This window comes from Ptychodera flava, chromosome 20 (assembly GCF_041260155.1).
Source record: "Ptychodera flava strain L36383 chromosome 20, AS_Pfla_20210202, whole genome shotgun sequence".
Classification (NCBI taxonomy): Eukaryota; Metazoa; Hemichordata; class Enteropneusta; family Ptychoderidae; genus Ptychodera; species Ptychodera flava.
In genome coordinates this window covers 6,994,293-7,013,264 of record NC_091947.1, presented here as the reverse complement: position 1 = coordinate 7,013,264, position 18,972 = coordinate 6,994,293, and the positions used below count along the sequence as shown (strand labels likewise).

General features: G+C 36.9%; 3 protein-coding genes across 3 annotated transcripts; 2 read left to right on the top strand and 1 right to left on the bottom strand.

The window, feature by feature from the left end:
• Positions 1-1,342: 1,342 nt before the first annotated feature.
• Positions 1,343-3,817, top strand: LOC139119887 (type-2 ice-structuring protein-like). Its single transcript, XM_070683822.1, has 5 exons — positions 1,343-1,557; positions 1,780-1,932; positions 2,685-2,770; positions 3,232-3,398; positions 3,697-3,817. Exons 1-4 carry the CDS (start codon positions 1,365-1,367, stop codon positions 3,373-3,375), a joined length of 576 nt encoding a protein of 191 aa, XP_070539923.1. The 5' UTR covers positions 1,343-1,364; the 3' UTR covers positions 3,376-3,398; positions 3,697-3,817.
• Positions 3,818-9,031: 5,214 nt separating this feature from the next.
• On the bottom strand, positions 9,032-11,433 carry LOC139119615 (tetranectin-like). The gene is made up of 5 exons (XM_070683459.1): positions 11,200-11,433; positions 10,362-10,514; positions 9,948-10,033; positions 9,462-9,630; positions 9,032-9,183 (listed from the first exon to the last, which is right to left on the bottom strand). The coding sequence occupies exons 1-4, from the start codon at positions 11,411-11,413 to the stop codon at positions 9,478-9,480; spliced, it is 606 nt and encodes a 201-aa protein (XP_070539560.1). The 5' UTR covers positions 11,414-11,433; the 3' UTR covers positions 9,032-9,183; positions 9,462-9,477.
• Positions 11,434-14,279: 2,846 nt separating this feature from the next.
• Positions 14,280-18,119, top strand: LOC139119886 (perlucin-like protein). Its single transcript, XM_070683821.1, has 5 exons — positions 14,280-14,460; positions 14,833-14,982; positions 15,572-15,657; positions 16,164-16,328; positions 17,993-18,119. Exons 1-4 carry the CDS (start codon positions 14,328-14,330, stop codon positions 16,311-16,313), a joined length of 519 nt encoding a protein of 172 aa, XP_070539922.1. The 5' UTR covers positions 14,280-14,327; the 3' UTR covers positions 16,314-16,328; positions 17,993-18,119.
• Positions 18,120-18,972: the final 853 nt, after the last annotated feature.

The window sequence follows — 18,972 nt, the reverse complement described above, 5'->3', positions numbered from 1 at the left end:
TAATGACTTTTTATAGTCTGAGATATTATTGACCCAAATATCACTTTAAATAAAGATCGAAACTATATATTTTGAGGCAAAATAATCAAAGTTATTCTTTCCTTATAATTAGAATTTTCCGAGTTTGTGAAATTAAATTTTTCTATTAGTGAATTGATAAAAAAAGGTTTTCTCCACATGCAGCATTAATGTCACCCTTGCCATTCGAAAATCATGAGCTGTCCTTGCAAACTTGAATTCTGCATTAACTGATTATGCTACTTGTTTGTCACGAGAGTACACGCCGTCCGTGTATAACAATCATCCATCATGTTCTGCAGCAAATAGCAAAGGTGACATTGTGACATTAAAATTTGATGATAGCAATTTTCTGTACATTACTTAATACTAGGGATATGAAAAGATTTGGAAAGTTATGATAACTGTTCAGTGCTTACAGCCTGACATTCTTGGAAGTTGTTGGTTCAGGTCCGTTCAAAGAATTCTGTGATTGTCATGGAGACTGTTTTTCCTTTTTTTCTAAAATAGATTTATAGTGTTTCAGTAATTAGATGTCACTATGATCTAACGTGCAAATGTCCCACAGATGTTAGACTTTGAAGTAATCAATATTATTATCATTATTGTAGAATGGAGCCATCTCACAGAGTTTCATAAAGCAAATTAACAATATTAACATTCTCTTTTGTTAATGACGACATGGTATGTGCGAGCACAAGATTTTCCCTCGTGAGTCGTCATTTTACATCATGACAGCACAATATCGCCTTCTACAGGACAAGGGATGGCTAGAGGTATGATGTTCAACGTAGACATAAAGGCCACTAAATTCAAACTGTCATTTTATGTCTTATTATTGCAGTCTAAGATTATTTCAGTCTAAGATTATTATTTTGATTCTTGCTGCCTTTAGTCATCTAGTTTATTTGAACATAAAACTGATAGAATATTGCATATTTCGTGGTTTGGTTCCTGTTGACTCCATTTTGAGGAATTTTAATGTGACATTCAAGATAAACAATTTTATTGACTCAACACTCCGAAATAAACTTATGCATGAATAACTCGTCTAAAATATGCTGTGCACTGTTTGACATCTGTTTGAAAGATGATTTAGTGTTGCAAAGTTTACTTGCTTTTCCGTTTTATATTAACAATATCTCTTCTAACAGATCAATGATATGAAAAAAATTTTACGAGGTTCAAGTAATTTGGAGGTGATCGGAGATATCGCGGAAAATGATGAAATCATCGAACTCATCTCAGCATGATTTCGGCGTTTGTGATTATAAGTATGGCAGTGTCGGCACTGTACCAGTCATTAGTTTTCTGATACCTGATGAACACCGAGTTTCTGGTACAGTATGCTTTGTCAAGTCTCATCCAACAAGACGGCAGTATTGCTGTTAGTGGTTCTCTGTGTTGGGATCCACTCTGCTGTTGTTGAAGACACAGATGGATGGCAAGATGGCGACTTTGCCATCACAGCTGACGACAACGTTAACGATGACGTCGGTGTTGAAACGGTAGAAAATGATGACGTGGATGCTTTGAAGTGTAAGTACAAAATATTTCATCACAAGATTATTTCTCTTCGTGAACGATACGATATAACTGGTTCTCATATTGTTGTTTATAGATCATCGAATGACATGAATATACTACCATCTAATAATATTCATGGACACTCAAACTAGAATAATACGTGTAAAATCCTGAGAGTCTGATATATGTTATTACGGGCATAAAATTAAGTCTTATTTTCAATTTCCTTTCTAGTTGGTCGAGGCTGGAGATGTTTCCCCGGTAAGAGTTGCTATTTTATATATCCCGACCAACGTTTCAGTTGGACTTCAGCAAAGAGTGAGTGTGCATCAAGAGGCGGGAAGCTTGCAACAATTGATGATGCATTGGAAGACGCATATCTAAGAGGTAGGATGATAAAGTGTTGGATATTTATAAACTCTATCTTTTGTTTGCGGTTTTGCACATGCATGGAGTTTAATTCTTCCAACGTTAATAAATAGAAATTCTCTTAAAAAGACACATCATGGAGTTTGGTTGACAAGGTAACCAATGTCACACAAATTTGTTTGAAAAGGTTTTTAGGCAAGGGAAACGAGCATTGATGCCAAAATTTATCGCAGCTGAGTTATATATTCGACCGCATTTAAGGATGATAAATACCAAATCGATCATTTTTCTGTCGAATTTTCAAAATTCTCAGAGAAAACGCCTTAAAGTAAGGCCCAGAATTGAGATGTGTCGCCACTTCAAGATAAGGAATTGTTTCCGTGTAATTTACGATTTTTAAAAATCAAAACAAATGCACGTGGCTATCCTATGTCAAATCGGGGAGCTTTTGTAAACATCGTGGACATATTTGCATCGCTATTTGCATAATCCATCTTGAGTGACACAACGTTGCGTAATTTACATAGTGACGTTGTTGGGCTTCTCCAAAAACCAGGATTACTCCCGCCTGTCAACGATAAACCGTAACAATGTTTGTTAAAGCACAGTCCCAACAATATTATGGGATAACTAATATCGATTACATGATGTGACTTAAGTGATAGACGCTCTGAATGTTATACGGATGATGGTTAGTAACATGATAACATTTAGATTGATGCATTACCCTGCAGACAATCTGCAAAAACGTTCTTTGCCGAATTTCACAGAATTTGCTCGCCTTGAGGGAGACCTTTGGATTGGCTTCAATGACCTGCTTACCCTAAATTACTGGAGATGGGACAGTGGATCACGCGTGAGTCTTTCTCAATATCATTACTTATATTTTTAGCACTGAAAGTAACCGTTCTTAGTCGAAGTGCAAAGAATGAAAAATAGCAATTTGAAAGTTAATTTTCGTTTACAAGACGAGTCATATTTGAAGTGTTCTATGTGTGTTTCTGTATAAGCATTGCGATGTACATATGGGGTTATTATACATATATGCGAAAATTTAAGTTCAGCTACGATTTTAAACAAATGTCAGTGTGGTTAGCTATTCCATAAAGCTGGTCAAATACTATCCGACATATGGCAGTGCTTTTGTTCAATAAACTCGGGAAGTTTTAGCATGTTTCACGTTTGTTTATGTTGCGTCATCGATCCGCCGATTTACTGAGAACTGGGGGAATAAAAAAGAATTTCAAAAAATAACGACATCTGATACTGTATGCTATCATGAACCAACGTAATGAAAATGAATGATACAATACACAGGTGGATTACTTTAACTGGTATCCCGGACGTCCATCAACCAGCTCTTCGACAAGATGTACGTACATGCGACGGACATACAACGGTCAGTGGTATGACTCAAGCTGCTCAAACCTACGCGGATATATCTGCGAGAAGAGATATTAACCTCTTCCTATAAAGACTAAAAGGTGGGATATTTATATTATTTTATCTTAACGTATGTATGAATGTACTTTTGTATGAGTGCGTGCACGATGAATACATATACGTACATTTTTAGAGTGTATGTGTCCATGCCTTACTTAGTTCACTTACGATGTCCTACTGATCCAATTGTACTTGCTTACTGATACATAATATTTCTAGTCTTCCTATGTATTCGGTGAAATCCTCGTAGGAAATCGATGTATTGCTGGTTTTACGTAACGTCGAAACGGCGAGTTATTTAACCAAACTAAAACGGTTTTTTACATTATTTAATTTCAGACCTCGTTTTCAACAATCAAGAACACCTGCTGGCATGTTCACAATTTTCAGTTTTCATCGTTGCAAGGTATTGCGTTAAATATGATTTCTCAAAGAAATAAACGTGCTTTATTCAATTCAACTCTTATGTCGTGTCGTTTCATTTCTTATGGCATAAAAAGGGTTGCATTTCATTTATTTGTTTATTCTGTGAGTGTTTAGCCTAGCTAAAGAGTCTCTCTCTCTCTCTCTCTCTCTCTCTCTCTCTCTCTCTCTCTCTCTCTCTCTCTCTCTCTCTCTCTCTCTCTCTCTCATATATTATCCATCTTTTCTTTTTCATCCATATCTATTTATTTATTTATTTATCTATTTATCTTTCTTTCTGGTCTATCTATCTTATCTTATCCATCTTATCTATCTATCTGTCTATCTATCTATCTACCTACCAGTCCATCCATCAGGCCATCTCATTTATATCCATCGGTTTTATTCCCTTGTGATAAGTTTTTGAAGTATCTATATTGAAACTGTCGAAAAGAGACCTAGCTTCTCGATGAAGCTATGAAATTAGAAACTATAAGCTTTGAACGCTTTTAAAAATGTTCCATCGATGACGCTAGAGACACAGAATTCATGTCAAATGCTGTTTTATATGATTTGTAGTGAACTGAGATATGGCATCCGCCCTTCACGAATTAGATACTTCACGAAAGCGTTAGTCAGAAGAATAATATCGTATGTTTTTCTGCCACCATTTCGGAATCCAAAAGACGTGTGTACTTGAGTATTGTCAAAGCTCGCCTTCTGAGGACATGCTGTCGCTTTCAGTAGCTATTTTGGCAGTGACTAACGTCGGGAAGTAATGGGTGAAGATAGCAAACTATAATGTCGATTTTTATTATATAAAGACTAGCGTTATCAGAAAAGTACAAACGAAAGTAATCCAAACACTTTTATTCTCTATTTAATACCATCTGCGGACCGAAGGCTGCAGTGTTCAGTTATTCATTTCGAGGATATTTAATGAATGCCTTGCTTTGCATCACTTTTCCTTCACGATGCGCGTTTTCTTTGAATTACAAGCATTACCTGGGAGACTGCGTGTTCCCTTACGTGCGTGTATTCCTTACGATGTTGACTGGGATCTCTGTCACACAGACGATTGTGATACCATCTCCAAAACGCACTTTAAATGAAATTATTATCTGACGAATTTAGATCATCGTATATGCACAGCTAGCCTCGTTAAAATCTTATTCAAACTGACAAAGTTTAGTCTCAGAGCAATGCAGGTCGAGGGCGCTTTAAGTATCTGCTGCCAAAAACTTTGGGGTGCGTTTGGGTTTCGAGTTCTCGTCGAGAGAACATCCGACGAGTGCGAGCTTCCGACGATTGTTCTTGTGCTTGACAACCAAACGACACAGCCTCGCTTTGGCAGAACTTGGTACATGTGTGATCGACGATGATGACGACAGTAGCTACTAAGTAGAGGGTCCTAACATAGGGGCTGCCTACATGTCCGTCCCCAGGGTGTGGGTAGAGGTACTTTGTTGTGTTGCTAATAAAATATATTCTCCCAACTTTGGTACCTTGGTCTTATCATAGCACTGCCCTTAACAATCTTGCGTAAAAGTTTTATCACAATACAGCGTCTATTATCTGAAGAGTTTGCTTACATGTCCGTCCCCCGGGGTGGGGTTGGGGATAGAGGTGTCTTGGTCTCAGCAGAGGTTTCGTCTTGCTATTGTTTATTTTATTGACCATATGTATTGGCAATAAAGACATACTGCCAACCTTTGGTGTCTTAGTCTCATCTTAGCAATGGTTTTGTAAAGATGTTTTTATTCTCCTTTGCTGTGTCACGCACTGGTCCTTTGACAATCTTACGCGAAGTTTTGTCAATGTGTTGCATCTATTATCTGATGCGTTTGATTGCCTAATGCGCCAAAGCAAGCAAGGGTTAATTACTAATCTGTGGACGCTATCACCAGATTATCAATGGATCAATTAACTTTGACAAAGTCAACAACGAAGATCTGCTGTTATACCTTGCTGGCGCGTTCTATTCGTTGTTGTATCCATTCTTGAAGGTGGACTTGACGTAAAGCAAACATGGATTCAACAGAATGTTGCATACGCTATAAACAAGAAAACCCGAAACATTAAACGTCGTGAATTAATAGTGTCGTATACTTGGAGAGCGTAAACATCAATGTCTTTACTCGAAATTACCGCAAAAGCAACAGGACTAACACTCTTTGAATTGACATAATATGTAATATAAAAAAACTGGTCGGCTCTGACGGTCCACTATTAAGTCGTTAAAATTGTGATGTATATTATTTTGTCGTTTTCAAATTATATTGCCCACACAGTCGTCAAGTCATGATATTTTTAGATCCACAATGTGTCAAATTCTATCTAACGTTTGAAGTAGATGTCCCCAATAGTTAGGCTGCATTCACCAAATGCTGGGCCTGGAGAAATCGCGAATGAAATGTTGGTATTTTAAATCCCCCTCAATACCCTCAACAATTTTGAAATCCTATCCCTCTGCATGGTAAAACATTTTCAAGTCCCCAAACTAGAATATGGCCAAATGTTGAAATATTCAATATTCAGCTTGAGTTTCAATATACCCTACACTGGACTTAAGCGTTCTGTACACTTATTACATACCTAGTTTCACGTGCGTGTGTAAAGCTATGGTGGAAGGCGCCCTCACATCCGTGCATTTGTTATCACGCCCGGGCCACGGATTGCCAGTAGTTGCATTTCAATCCAGCCAAAAGTTAAATGTAAAAATTGTAATAACGGTGCTGCATATTCATACTAAGACTGTTTTAACAAACTGAAAGAATTCAATGTTATGGTTTTTATGTTAAAGGGACAAAGTCGCTCTTTTTAGCATTTTTTTATGAATTTTGTTTGAAATGAAAAATACCTAGTGATGTTTGACTTCTTGAAACATGTTGAAATACTAACCGCGTATAATCTCCACTCCGCTTGCCGCCGTCGGTGATACATGTTACGGTCTGTACCAAAAATAATTACTAACAAACCATGCTGAAATGCCCATGTATTCACCTTGTGAAATATAACCAGTATATGCTTATTTTAATTGGTGAAATGCGAACGCGACAGCATCTACAATATTTTATGATATATTTGTTTGTCAAATTTCTCGTTTTACTCCCTAAATTAAGTATAAGAACAAACTCCTGTTATACACAAAACGAAACTATGGAATATATGTCTTTAAAATCAGTTATCAACAATTACAGAATTACTTGCTGTCAAAGTGCACACATTTGGTGCTAATTTGCCAATACAATAAAAATGCTTTCAAAATACTACAGCTATTGTCTCTTTCAATGATTTTAAATGTCTAACCGTATTTCTTGCTTTACTTCTGCCACAACTTCTAATATTGATATATTTCGCAAGGTATTACTGGAGAATTGATTTTTCAATACAAGGCACAGCAAAAAGCATAGTCATTCAATTCTTTCACGGACCATGTAAAGGCTCTGACACAACTCTATGATATAGGTCTCTGTCAACAAGGAGGGTTACTAAACAAAGCTGCACACACTGCTGTAAGAACATTCATGCGGTATGAAGTGCTCTGTGCCGCACGTAACGCCTCGCGAAAATGAAAATGTTAGTATCATGTTCCTGTCGTTTGGAAAACGTCCCTGGATACAAGTCGAGATAGTTGAATTCTTATTTCAATGTTGAAAGTTCACTCATGTGATACTTTTGGAGTGTCGTCGAAAAGCTTCGAGAGTCAACTGTTGTACAAACACTACAATGTCTCTAAGGAATATTGTGTATTTTGGGTAAGCTTCTGTGTAGACGATTATTTAAATAAAGAGCTACCACTGGTGGTAAATGATCTCCTTCGTCCTACTCATCGGGACCCTCTACTTTGTGGCTCCTGTCGTCATCATCGTCGATCACATATTGTATGTACCCAGTTCTGTCAAAGCGAGGCCGTGTCGTTTGGTTGTCAAGTACACGAACAACGCTCGGAAGCTCGCCCTCGTCTAATGTTTTCCAGACGAGAACGCTATACCCAAACGCGTTCCGATGTGTTTTGCAAGCAGGTAATTAAAGCGCCCTCGACCTGGATTGCTCTGAGAGTAAACTTCGTCCGTTTCAATAAAATTTGATATACACATACAATGATCTTAAATCTTCAGATGATGGTCGAATTTAACTGCGTTTTGGCGATGATATCACAACTATCGTCTGTGTTACCAAGATTACAGTCAACATCTTAAGGGATACACGCACGTAAAGAAAAACAAACAGTGTTCGAGGTAATACTTGTAATTTTAAAAAACGCGCATCGTGAAGGAAAGCAAGGTATTCATAGATGTCCTTAGTGCAGCCTTCGGTCTCAGGAGGTATCAAACAAACAATAGAGAATAACGCTTTTTTATATAATCAAAATCGACATTTCTATATCTTTGTCTTCATCCCTTACTTCCTGGCGTTACGGTTAGTCATTGCCAGAACAGCTATTGATAATGAAAGCATCAGTTTGTCCTCGGAAGGTGAGTCTTCAGAATACTCACAACTCACGTCTCTGGGATTTCGAAACGATTGAAGATAAACATACGATATTATTCTTCTGACTAACACTTCGTTTAGATAGGAAAACTAGTTCGTGAAATAAGGTCGCCGTGTCTCATCTCACTACAAATCATGTAAAATAACACTTGATATGAATTTCCAAATCACGTGTGCTGATTTCTGATATCAGCCATCGTCTTCCCCATCTAACACATTTACAATACTGTCCTATACTTTTCTAATTTCACAGCTTCATCGTCGAGAAACTTGGTCTCTTTTCGACATTTCCAAACCAGATTATTTCAGAAAACTTATCACAGCCTGGTGAGAAAAGATAGATAGATAGATAGATAGATAGATAGATAGATAGATAGATAGATAGATAGATAGATAGATAGATAGATAGATAGATAGATAGATAGATAGATAGATAGATAGAAAATGATGATAGATCGGATAGAGAGAGAAAGAGAGAGGGAGAGAGAGTGAAGATAAGATAAGATGGATAAGATAAGAGAGAAATAGAAAATGAGGATGGATAAGATGAGAGAGAGGAGAGGAAGGGAGAGTGAAAAAGATAGGCGCAGAGAGAGAGAGAGAGAGAGAGAGAGAGAGAGAGAGAGAGAGAGAGAGAGAGAGAGAGATGATTCAGTAGCTTTAATGCAGGCTTACACCAACATGAGTCCACACATAAATTCAGAGGGAGTATGACTCTATCCGTCAATTTACACCTCTCTGCATCCATATATCCATCAGTACAATACAAGCGGGCGTACATGTTTGAAATACTTAATCTTTATTTTGCAACATCTTAATAGAGCTGTAGGGTACAATTGTAAGATACATAGAGGAGATGTAAATTTTCATATATTTTTATTTCCAATTGTAACCATGGAGAACTTTACGGATCTGGGTCACAAAGTTTACCTGGAATGGAAAACAGAAGAAGAAGAATATGTTAAGATTTGTTTAGCAGTCATCTTTGCTAAAATTCGTGTACACAAAGCGTCAAGGTGTATAAGTAAATCTGCCATCCCGTCTAAGTCTTCAACTTTTTGCATTGTACTGGCTTCATTTCCAAGAATGTACAGAAAACTTGATAATTAAAGATAATAGGTTAAGGTTATTTTGTATGTGCAAAAATCTAAAACTAGATGCGCACAACATGTGAACTGTCTCAATATGATCTTTACCCCTGCACTCACATTATACACGAGTTGATCAATATTTCTTCTCACAAATATATCCATACGACGAAGTACACGTGGCGTCAAACCATTGACCATTGTTATATCTACTCATGTACGCACAATCGTATGTATTGGACGATGGTGATGTGCGGGGATAATTGTTATACCAGTTCAAGTAATTAACCTGTCAACACAATGAAGCAGAGGACATGTTACAAATGCTTACAATTTGGTTGTCATTGACGTCTTTGCAGAATTCGTTATTCTCAACGTAATTACTTTAAAGGCTGTTACTTCTTCGTAATATTCAGTGTTATACTTTTGTTTGGCAGCTGGACGACGGTCAGGTCGTTTAAAAAGCCAAAAGCAGTCATTGAATAATTTAGCCGTTAGGAATTAATCGCATCCGCCATAATGAGAACATGTGCTTTTTGAAAAGCTATTTAAACACTTAAAAACTAATTTTGTGGAAATAGTGCATGTTACTCTGAGTATACTCACAGTGGTACCAGTGTCCCATCGCCAGTAACCCTCAGTGGACATATCGTTGAAACCAATCCACATATTGCCTTCAAGTCGAGCATATTCTGTCGATAGTAGGAAATTGTTTTGTTTTAAATTTGTTTTGTTTTTTAAGTTGCCTCATATGTGCGTTAAATGGCTTATTAAATATTATGCACCGATACTTGAGCAACACATGCGACAACACACAAACCGAAATAGAAGGAAACTTAAACAAGCGTTGATGCCCTCATGAATTGGCGGTATTTTTCATTCAAGTACATTTCGAACCACGGAAGAACGACAATGAAGATTTTCCACACAATTTTAATATATTTGCTACAACATACTGTAAAGTATAATTTAGTATTCGCAACGTGATATACATAATAAATTATTGTTAATATTACCTACCTCTAAGGTATGCATCCTCGAATGCGTCGTCAATCGTTGCAAGTCTCGCACCTCGACTAATACATTGACTTCTCGCCGACGACCATGTGAACTTCTGGTCTGGATATATGAAGTAACAACTTTTCCCGGGGAAACATCTCCATCCTCGTCCAACTAAAAATACATCGAGAATGTTGTTTAAAGTCTATGAACTATACATACTATTAATAATTAGTATATTTTGGCGCAGGGAGATAATATTATAAAGGGCTAAAACATTGTACACGGATTCGTTTATTACAACTACAAATTTCTTCGATTCGCTTCTATTAACCAATAATCTGATAACATTAACTTCGCGACAAATTGGCATAAAGTAACGTGTTACGCAAGTATTCCCTTATCCACTTTTTTGCAGAACAAAACAACTAGAAAGACCTATATTACTTGCAGATAAAAAATAAACACAAGTTCATTCATTTCCTTTATTCTTTTACCAGTATTACTGGATGGCCTGCATAGTTAGGGAGAAGACGCACAGACAGACGTACAGAAGAATAAAATGATGAACAGAACAAAATATTAAAAATAGTAAATGAAACTGAAAAAAGAACAAGGAGCCGAGAAGATCTGGAAAACTAAAGGAAATGAGGAAATGCTTTAGACAAGATATCAAACAGAACTCGGACATTGTTGAATATTTACAAATTTTATGCATTTACTGATTCTTGCGATATTACATGTGCATTTGAACTAAAACGAATTTGGTTTGTAAATATAACATGTTTCCCTATTTCCCATTTCGAATAGTTAGTTCAGATTTCGGTGACATTTTGGTATAATTTTAACAGATACTCACACTTCAAAGCGCTCACATCATCCGATTCTACTGTTTCAGAATCTCCGGCATCGTCAACGGTGTCGTCAGCTCTGACAGCAAAGCCGCCATCTTGAATATCATCGGTCTCTTGGAACACGGCAGAGTGAATGCCGACACAAAATACGACTAATATCAATAGAGTCATCTTGCTTGATGAAACTTGACGGAACATGTTAGCAGCTGGTCGGTACATAGATTTGATACTGCTTAACTCGTGCCGTTTAGGCGACTTTTATGATCTCCAGCCGAAAACCATGCTGTGATGAGGGTGATGCAATATCGCACACCCCCACAAAATGATGTTGGAAATTTGATGGATGGTCATAATGGAACTTTTCGACTATTTTGAAAAATCAACAGCATGCTGAGGTTACTAAGCTTGTCTTGCCACAACACAATATGATATATCGTTTACAATTAAACGAAAATTCTTAATCATACACCTCAAAGCGGCTACTTTATGAACATTTTCTATCTTTTCTCCTATAAAGCAACGAATTTACTGTGCAAATCCTTTTCATCCTACACATCGGCTAATTCACTTCCTCATATACTGTAATTTCAATTATTCTTGTACACCTGGAAAATGTGTTACCAAAATGTCGCCGCATATTCTTAAATGTAACAACATAGAAAGTGGCTTGCTGACTATAGGCTAAATCCTTGATGTTTCAATGGATTAATGTGTGAAATAAGTTGGTGTTTAACGATTCAAATTGAACGTCGGAATGTACACTTGCTCGTATAGAAACTGACAATGTCTGAATTAATTGAGGGAATTTAAAATCGTGGTCACAATCGATTACGAATGTTATTACACTATGACGTTTAAAGAGGAAAAATAAATTTGTCATCGGTAGAGTTTGACTTTCCGCTTGCGTTTTCACTTGTTGAAAACATAACTATGGCAAAGTTTAAGTCTGCAGACACGAGAGAGATTTGCTGCAATAGAGAAATACACTGTAAGCCATCATGAATTGCTGGTAGTTTTGGAGCGGTCTGTGCCTGTGGTACAAAATAGAACATTACAATGGTACATATTCGTTTTTTGAGATTATTTGAGAAAGGCCTAATCAAGGTGTCTGCATCGCCACAGGCTTACGAACCTTCACCACAGAAATTTTATGTATCAGAACTTACCGGCCAAGTTAAGTGTACTATATGATGTTGTAAGCGTTGAGCTCAAAGCGGCTACTTCATGAACATTTTCTATCTTTTCTCCTATAAAGCAACGAATTTACTGTGCAAATCCTTTTCATCCTACACATCGGCTAATTCACTTCCTCATATACTGTAATTTGAATTACTCTTGTACACCTGGAAAATGTGTTACCAAAATGTCGCCGCATATTCTTAAATGTAACAACATAGAAAGTGGCTTGCTGACTATAGGCTAAATCCTTGATGTTTCAATGGATTAATGTGTGAAATAAGTTGGTGTTTAACGATTCAAATTGAACGTCGGAATGTACACTTGCTCGTATAGAAACTGACAATGTCTGAATTAATTGAGGGAATTTAAAATCGTGGTCACAATCGATTACGAATGTTATTACACTATGACGTTTAAAGAGGAAAAATAAATTTGTCATCGGTAGAGTTTGACTTTCCGCTTGCGTTTTCACTTGTTGAAAACATAACTATGGCAAAGTTTAAGTCTGCAGACACGAGAGAGATTTGCTGCAATAGAGAAATACACTGTAAGCCATCATGAATTGCTGGTAGTTTTGGAGCGGTCTGTGCCTGTGGTACAAAATAGAACATCACAATGGTACATATTCGTTTTTTGAGATTATTTGAGAAAGGCCTAATCAAGGTGTCTGCATCGCCACAGGCTTACGAACCTTCACCACAGAAATTTTATGTATCAGAACTTACCGGCCAAGTTAAGTGTACTATATGATGTTGTAAGCGTTGAGCTTGGATTGAATTGACAAAGTTAATGTTCAGATTACCTTATGAAAAGGTGTCTTAAACGTTAAGAAATTTTTATCGTCAAAACATTGACTTACTTCTATGCTGATACCGGAAATTGATAATCTGCTTGACATTATACTGGTGTGGATTTACAACATTTTTTTGATTTGCGCTGTGTGTGCCTAATTAGCTACGAGTACCGAATACAAACACAATCCGCCATCTCTCCTTTATTCATCCCGATCAGTGAAATATGAATTTTGAGAACATGGCACGACCTGTGAGATGGTTGGGATTTCAGTACGTTCATATTGCAATCGAGGAAAAATAAAGTCGCTGAGCTCTTTAAATGGCATTTCATGCAATAGTATGCATCTAGAAATGAACAGGACTTTACGGAGTGTACTGTCTCATTACTGTCTCGTATATTGACCCATCTTCTTTTGTTTGTCTCAGTCTGTTCAGTCGAGGAAGAAAAAGTCGCCCGAAATACTAGAATTTCGTATGATGGATATCTAGTAGTGTCGAAATCGACAGGACTTTAAAAGGGTAAAACGGCCGTCTCTTATATGTCTATTAAAATGACCTTTCTAATTTTGTCCTGTTTGTCTGTTCGTCTGTCCCTGTATGTCTGTTCGTCTGTCTGTGGATCTGACTGTTTATCTCCAGTCCATTTCCGTGTTCGTATTTGGAGCCAAACGATTCATTTTTTACGCTCAATTGGTACACGCACGTTTCCTTGTAAAAAAAGGAATTTACATCAGGTAGAATGCGTTTAGAGAACCGCCGATGTTGTCTTAACGACGTGGGGGGAACACGCAACACTGGACATTGTAAATTTTGAGTACGGTATCTAAGAGGAAAGTTAACAACTGTGAATTGCTTGCTTGTGTCCTTCCTCGAAATCAGTGGGATAGGTCGGTTTAAAGTTAAAAATACATAGTAATTTAAATAACAGTGTACGGAGAGCTCAAAATTCCTGCTGTTTATTCGTTAAGGTAGTGCTATATATTTTCATATTTTCATTTTCAAATTGTTTTTCTAACAGTTATGTAAACTTACGATTTTTCTGAAGCAGCCAAGCGTACAAATAATTTTCCTTAGTTCCCCCTTGTCTCCGTGGTGGAAAGTCATAAAAGGCAAGTGATTAAAGCCTGAACTAGTGTTGCGAGGACACCCAAATCGAAGACATGATGTTGAAATACAAGACTGCCTGCGTTGTCTTCTTGCTGTTCCTAGCATGTCTTGATGCTGCCACAGCCAATGTGGAAGCAGCGAAATCTGATAGATCGACAGTCAGCGTTAGTTCGTCAGCGTGCAACCGTAAGTTATAATATCTTTTCTCAGTTTGTCTTATTATCGATTTTCTGTACTGATTGCATACGAATATGTTGTGAGTTATTCCCCTGCGACAGGTAATCGTCAAGTTATATCAACAACTAGGGAGATTTATGTTCGCCCATTTCCGTTTGTTGGTTGCTTATTTATTGTCTGTGTGTTGGTCATTATTAAAAACACTCATCAACTCAGGACAATGTTGTCGCGAAAGGGGGCTTCCAGAAAATTCTACTGTGTGAGGAATGATATAAAAAATGGACACGTGGTTAACTTCAGTTTTAGTTTACGGATAAGTGAGCCGTACACTGATAAGCCTTTGTACAATATGTTTAATATTGGTTTTCCTTAATTGAACAGCACACGGTTGGCGATGTGTTCCCGGTAAAAGTTGTTACTTTGTGTACTCGGGTCAACACTACTCCTGGTCATCGGCCAAACAGCAGTGTGCTTTTAAAGGCGCTAAACTGGTTACCATCAACGACAATTTTGAGGATGCTTTCATCAGAGGTGAGAGGTCACCTATAGTTACGTAAGCAAAAAGCGGAAATAGAGTATTACCAAACTGGTGTTTGTCAGACATGCCAGCGGATGCAAGACGCGAGCAAACGTCTATCCATGTAAAGATTGATGCGAACCTGTGAGATGTAGAGGACCGAGGGAAAAAACACTTAGCAAAATCACATGAATATAAGTGTAGTATACTCAATGAACATTTTCTCTTTTCTTCGAAAATCTTTCACAAGAAAATAGGACAGATTGAAAATAGTGAGTCATTCCGTGGTTTTGTTTACAATTGAAGGGAACATATTATTTGACATCATGGTACTTTCATTGTTCCATATGTAACTCACAACTCGCAAACTTTTGTTGCAATCGAAAATTGAAATCGATTAAAATAATGTGCTTTCTGTTTAATCTCACCGAGACATCTTCATATATCTTCAAGCGACAGAATGGCTCGTAAGTCATGTTCAATACATAATTTACTTTAGCGATATGACATTGAAAACTCTCTAAATTTAGATGTTGGTCTTTTTCGGACAGTGTTACTCTTAAATTTTGAGTAATAATTGAATACACATGTCATTTTTTTCAGAGATTGCCAGACTTGAAGGAAACATGTGGATCGGTTTCAATGACATCACAACTGAGGGTTACTGGAGATGGGACGATGGCTCACGGGTACGTTACAGTTAAAACGGTATTCTCAGGACATTTACCGTTTTGTAACATTTTGTTTCGCCTTACATGACCAGGGTTTACATTTGGCAGTGCAATGAAAACAGTTGTTTGATATACCTAAAGGAAACAAAGCCATATTGACTCGCTTGGAACGTACAACATTTCTTACCTCACTTTGCTTCCATTGGTAAACCCAGTGTAGCATAAATTTAAATATTTCAAAAATCAAATATTGTATGTCAATTGCTAAGTTGGTCAGCTTCAAGATTCCTTAAACAATCTGCCTGTATGTTGAATTCTTATCCTGAAATAGTTGCAGGATATTGGTGTACGCGATCCTGTTTTCAGACAGACATTATTTTGCAATCGATAGGAATTTGAAAGTAAAGGACAAATTTATAACACTTATCCCTTGTCTGTTAGACAAATCAAGAAAATGAAAGTAAGTCGAATTATAAAACGTTTGATCATCAGACAAATATAACCGACTGACTATTCCTTTTCAGGTGACATTTTTCAATTGGGTGCAAGGACGACCGTACACGAGTACCAGTTCTTACGACTGCGCAGTGCTACACAGGTCTTACAATGGCCAGTGGTATGATGTGAGCTGTAACACAAAGTATGGATACATCTGTGAAAAGAAATTTACATAAACAATTCTTAAAAAGGTAAAGTTTAGACGTCTAAAAACAATTACGGGGCAAATTCAAGTAGCATTACATTTTGCATAGCTGCCTCATCTGTCCTTAATCTTTCCCGATCAGAAAATACGAGTTGAAATCTGCAATGCTATAAACATTGTTATTCACATAAACTGTATGACAATTATTAAGTAAATTGAAAGCGAACTTTTCAGTTTAATCATTCATAAGAATTTTAAGTGAAACTAACGTTTGATGTGGACTTTGATGAAGATATTAATTATCTGTTGATTTATTTTGAGCATGTGTCTCACTTCAATGCTTATTCATAATGTATGTCCTCCTAGATTTTCTGAAGTTTTGTTAGTGCCCATTGTTAAGGATAAGAACAAAAATGTAAGCGATAAGAACAACTATCGCCCGATTGCTCTGTCTACTATTACCTCGAAAGTTTTTGAATTAGTTATTTTGAATAGATTGAGTCGTTCCTTGGATCTTCACCTTACCAATTTGGTTTTAAAACTTGTCATTCTACTGATATGTGTATGTTTGTCCTGAAAGAGGTCATTAGCTATTATAGAAGTCATGGTAGCAATGTTATCGTTACTTTTATGGATGCTTCTAAAGCTTTCGATCGTGTGAATCACTGGTCATTATTCAAGAAACTGATCAACCGTAATGTTCCTATTTGCTATGTGAGATACCTTTTAACCTGGTACAGAACGCAGGAAATCTCTGTTCGATGGGGCTCCTGTATTTCAACACATTTTACTGTTAAAAACGGTGTGAAGCAGTGTATATGGATCATCTTAGCCATAGATTGATTAATTCTAAGGTTGGTTGCAACATCGGTGGTATTTTTGTTAACCATCTGATGTATGCAGATGATATATGTCTGATAAGCCCGTCAGTGAAAGGAACTCAGATACTTTTAAATATATGTAGCAATTATGGCGATATTCATGATATTGTTTTCAATACAGAGAAAACTGTATGTATGTGTATAATTCTCAAGCGATGTATGATGGAACATATTCCGGCTGTTTATCTCAATGGAGTTAAACTGCGATTTGTTGAAAAGAAAAAGCACCTCGGCTATATGTTGGCAAATACCTTCAGTGACAATTCTGATATCGAGCGTCAGAGGAGATCTTTTTATATCTCTGCTAACATGCTTTTGAGAAAATTTTCTATGTGTTCTCAGAGTGTTAAATGTAAACTCTTTAAAGCATATTGCTATCAATTGTATGGTGGTAACTTATGGGTCAGCTATAATAAAAGCGCCCTGAAACAATTGAAAGTTGCTTACAATAATGCTGGTCGCATACTTCTACGATATGACAGACGCAGCAGTGCTAGTACTATGTTTGTATATAATAGGATTGACACTTTTGATGCTTTGCTTAGAAAGCAAATCAATAGTTTGATGAAAAGGGTTTCTATGAGTGAGAACCTAATTATACGTAAGGTGTATGATGTTGTGTACTTCACTTCTGACTTGAGGAAAAGATGGATAAATTCAGTCTTCTAATCTGTGTTCAGAAATATGTCTTTATGGTCTAACCCATAAATGAATATTTCTTGATGTAACCTTTTTGTTTCATTCTTTTGCCAATCCTGTAACCATTTATATATATGGACATGCTCATTGTCCGAAATAAAGAATTAATAATAATAATAATTTATTTCAGGCCCGGTATGTATGGTACACGGTAACTCTAATGCAATAATTTAATTGGACAAATTTTCATGCACGTCATTAAAGTCGAATCGTCAATATGTTTTGAAATCATATTAAAAACAAAAAATAATTCGAAAGTTATAATTTGTTTTTGTCGTCATTCCTCATTACTACATTAAGGTTTTTCATCATCCCTTCAGTTTATGCAATGTGTCATAGTAACGTTCTTCTGTCGCTATAACACTTCATAGTCATAGTCGAGTGTATGTTCTATTCGGAGTCATACGATCACTTTCTGCTTTTCATGTCAATCATGTGATATTGTTTCAAGGCCTGAGAGGGTTCTGTCATATTAAGCGTTTATGATAGCTGCAATTAGTTGTCGAAACGATTACGTCCGTAACACCAAAAGTATACCACCATACACAATGGTGCAGCATATCGCTGTACTACAAGGTGAAACATGGCGGAAAATATGGTCATATTTGTATCTCAATGCGCAAAATTTAACTTAAGTAATTTCACTTTTTTCTGGCGTTCTTTTTTCTTATCGAAGACATTTGTCAGTAAAAATCTAACATAAAATGTGCTGCGCTTGTAGTCACGGGAGTTACGAGTTAAGGTACAAGTCTGGATCGTAATACTTTCATAATTGAAGCCAAGACACAAAGATATTTTAATCAGTCCTTGCATTACAAAACCGACTGGAAGGTGAACCACAAGCGTCGCTTACGTTGGCTTGTCGTACTTCTTCTATATAGGCTTACATACATTTCAAACTTCTTCAACCACTTTTGTTGACAATCGCTGTCCCGTCCAGCTTATCCTCGAGGCATAACGTCAGCACCAACATTAATAATGTAACATTGGACCTCGAACGTCCATGTCTGTAACCCGTCTTCGTCTTTCTCGGTCATGGTTCACCTCCATCCGCTGAAGTATATCTTAGATGCGCCGCTACATATCACCATAGATATCGATGCGATTGTG

Excerpts from the sequence above, each read along its gene's own strand:
- LOC139119887 (XM_070683822.1), top strand. The coding sequence starts at position 1,365 with ATGCTTTGTCAAGTCTCATCCAACAAGACGGCAGTATTGCTGTTAGTG. Across the intron at positions 1,558-1,779 it reads TGACGTGGATGCTTTGAAGT|TTGGTCGAGGCTGGAGATGT; the intron begins GTAAGTACAAAA and ends TTTCCTTTCTAG. Across the intron at positions 1,933-2,684 it reads GGAAGACGCATATCTAAGAG|AATTTGCTCGCCTTGAGGGA; the intron begins GTAGGATGATAA and ends CGAATTTCACAG.
- LOC139119886 (XM_070683821.1), top strand. The coding sequence starts at position 14,328 with ATGATGTTGAAATACAAGACTGCCTGCGTTGTCTTCTTGCTGTTCCTA. Across the intron at positions 14,983-15,571 it reads TGAGGATGCTTTCATCAGAG|AGATTGCCAGACTTGAAGGA; the intron begins GTGAGAGGTCAC and ends CATTTTTTTCAG. Across the intron at positions 15,658-16,163 it reads GATGGGACGATGGCTCACGG|GTGACATTTTTCAATTGGGT; the intron begins GTACGTTACAGT and ends ATTCCTTTTCAG.
- LOC139119615 (XM_070683459.1), bottom strand. The coding sequence starts at position 11,413 with ATGTACCGACCAGCTGCTAACATGTTCCGTCAAGTTTCATCAAGCAAG. Across the intron at positions 10,034-10,361 it reads CGAGGATGCATACCTTAGAG|AATATGCTCGACTTGAAGGC; the intron begins GTAGGTAATATT and ends TACTATCGACAG. Across the intron at positions 9,631-9,947 it reads GATGGGACACTGGTACCACT|GTTAATTACTTGAACTGGTA; the intron begins GTGAGTATACTC and ends TTGTGTTGACAG.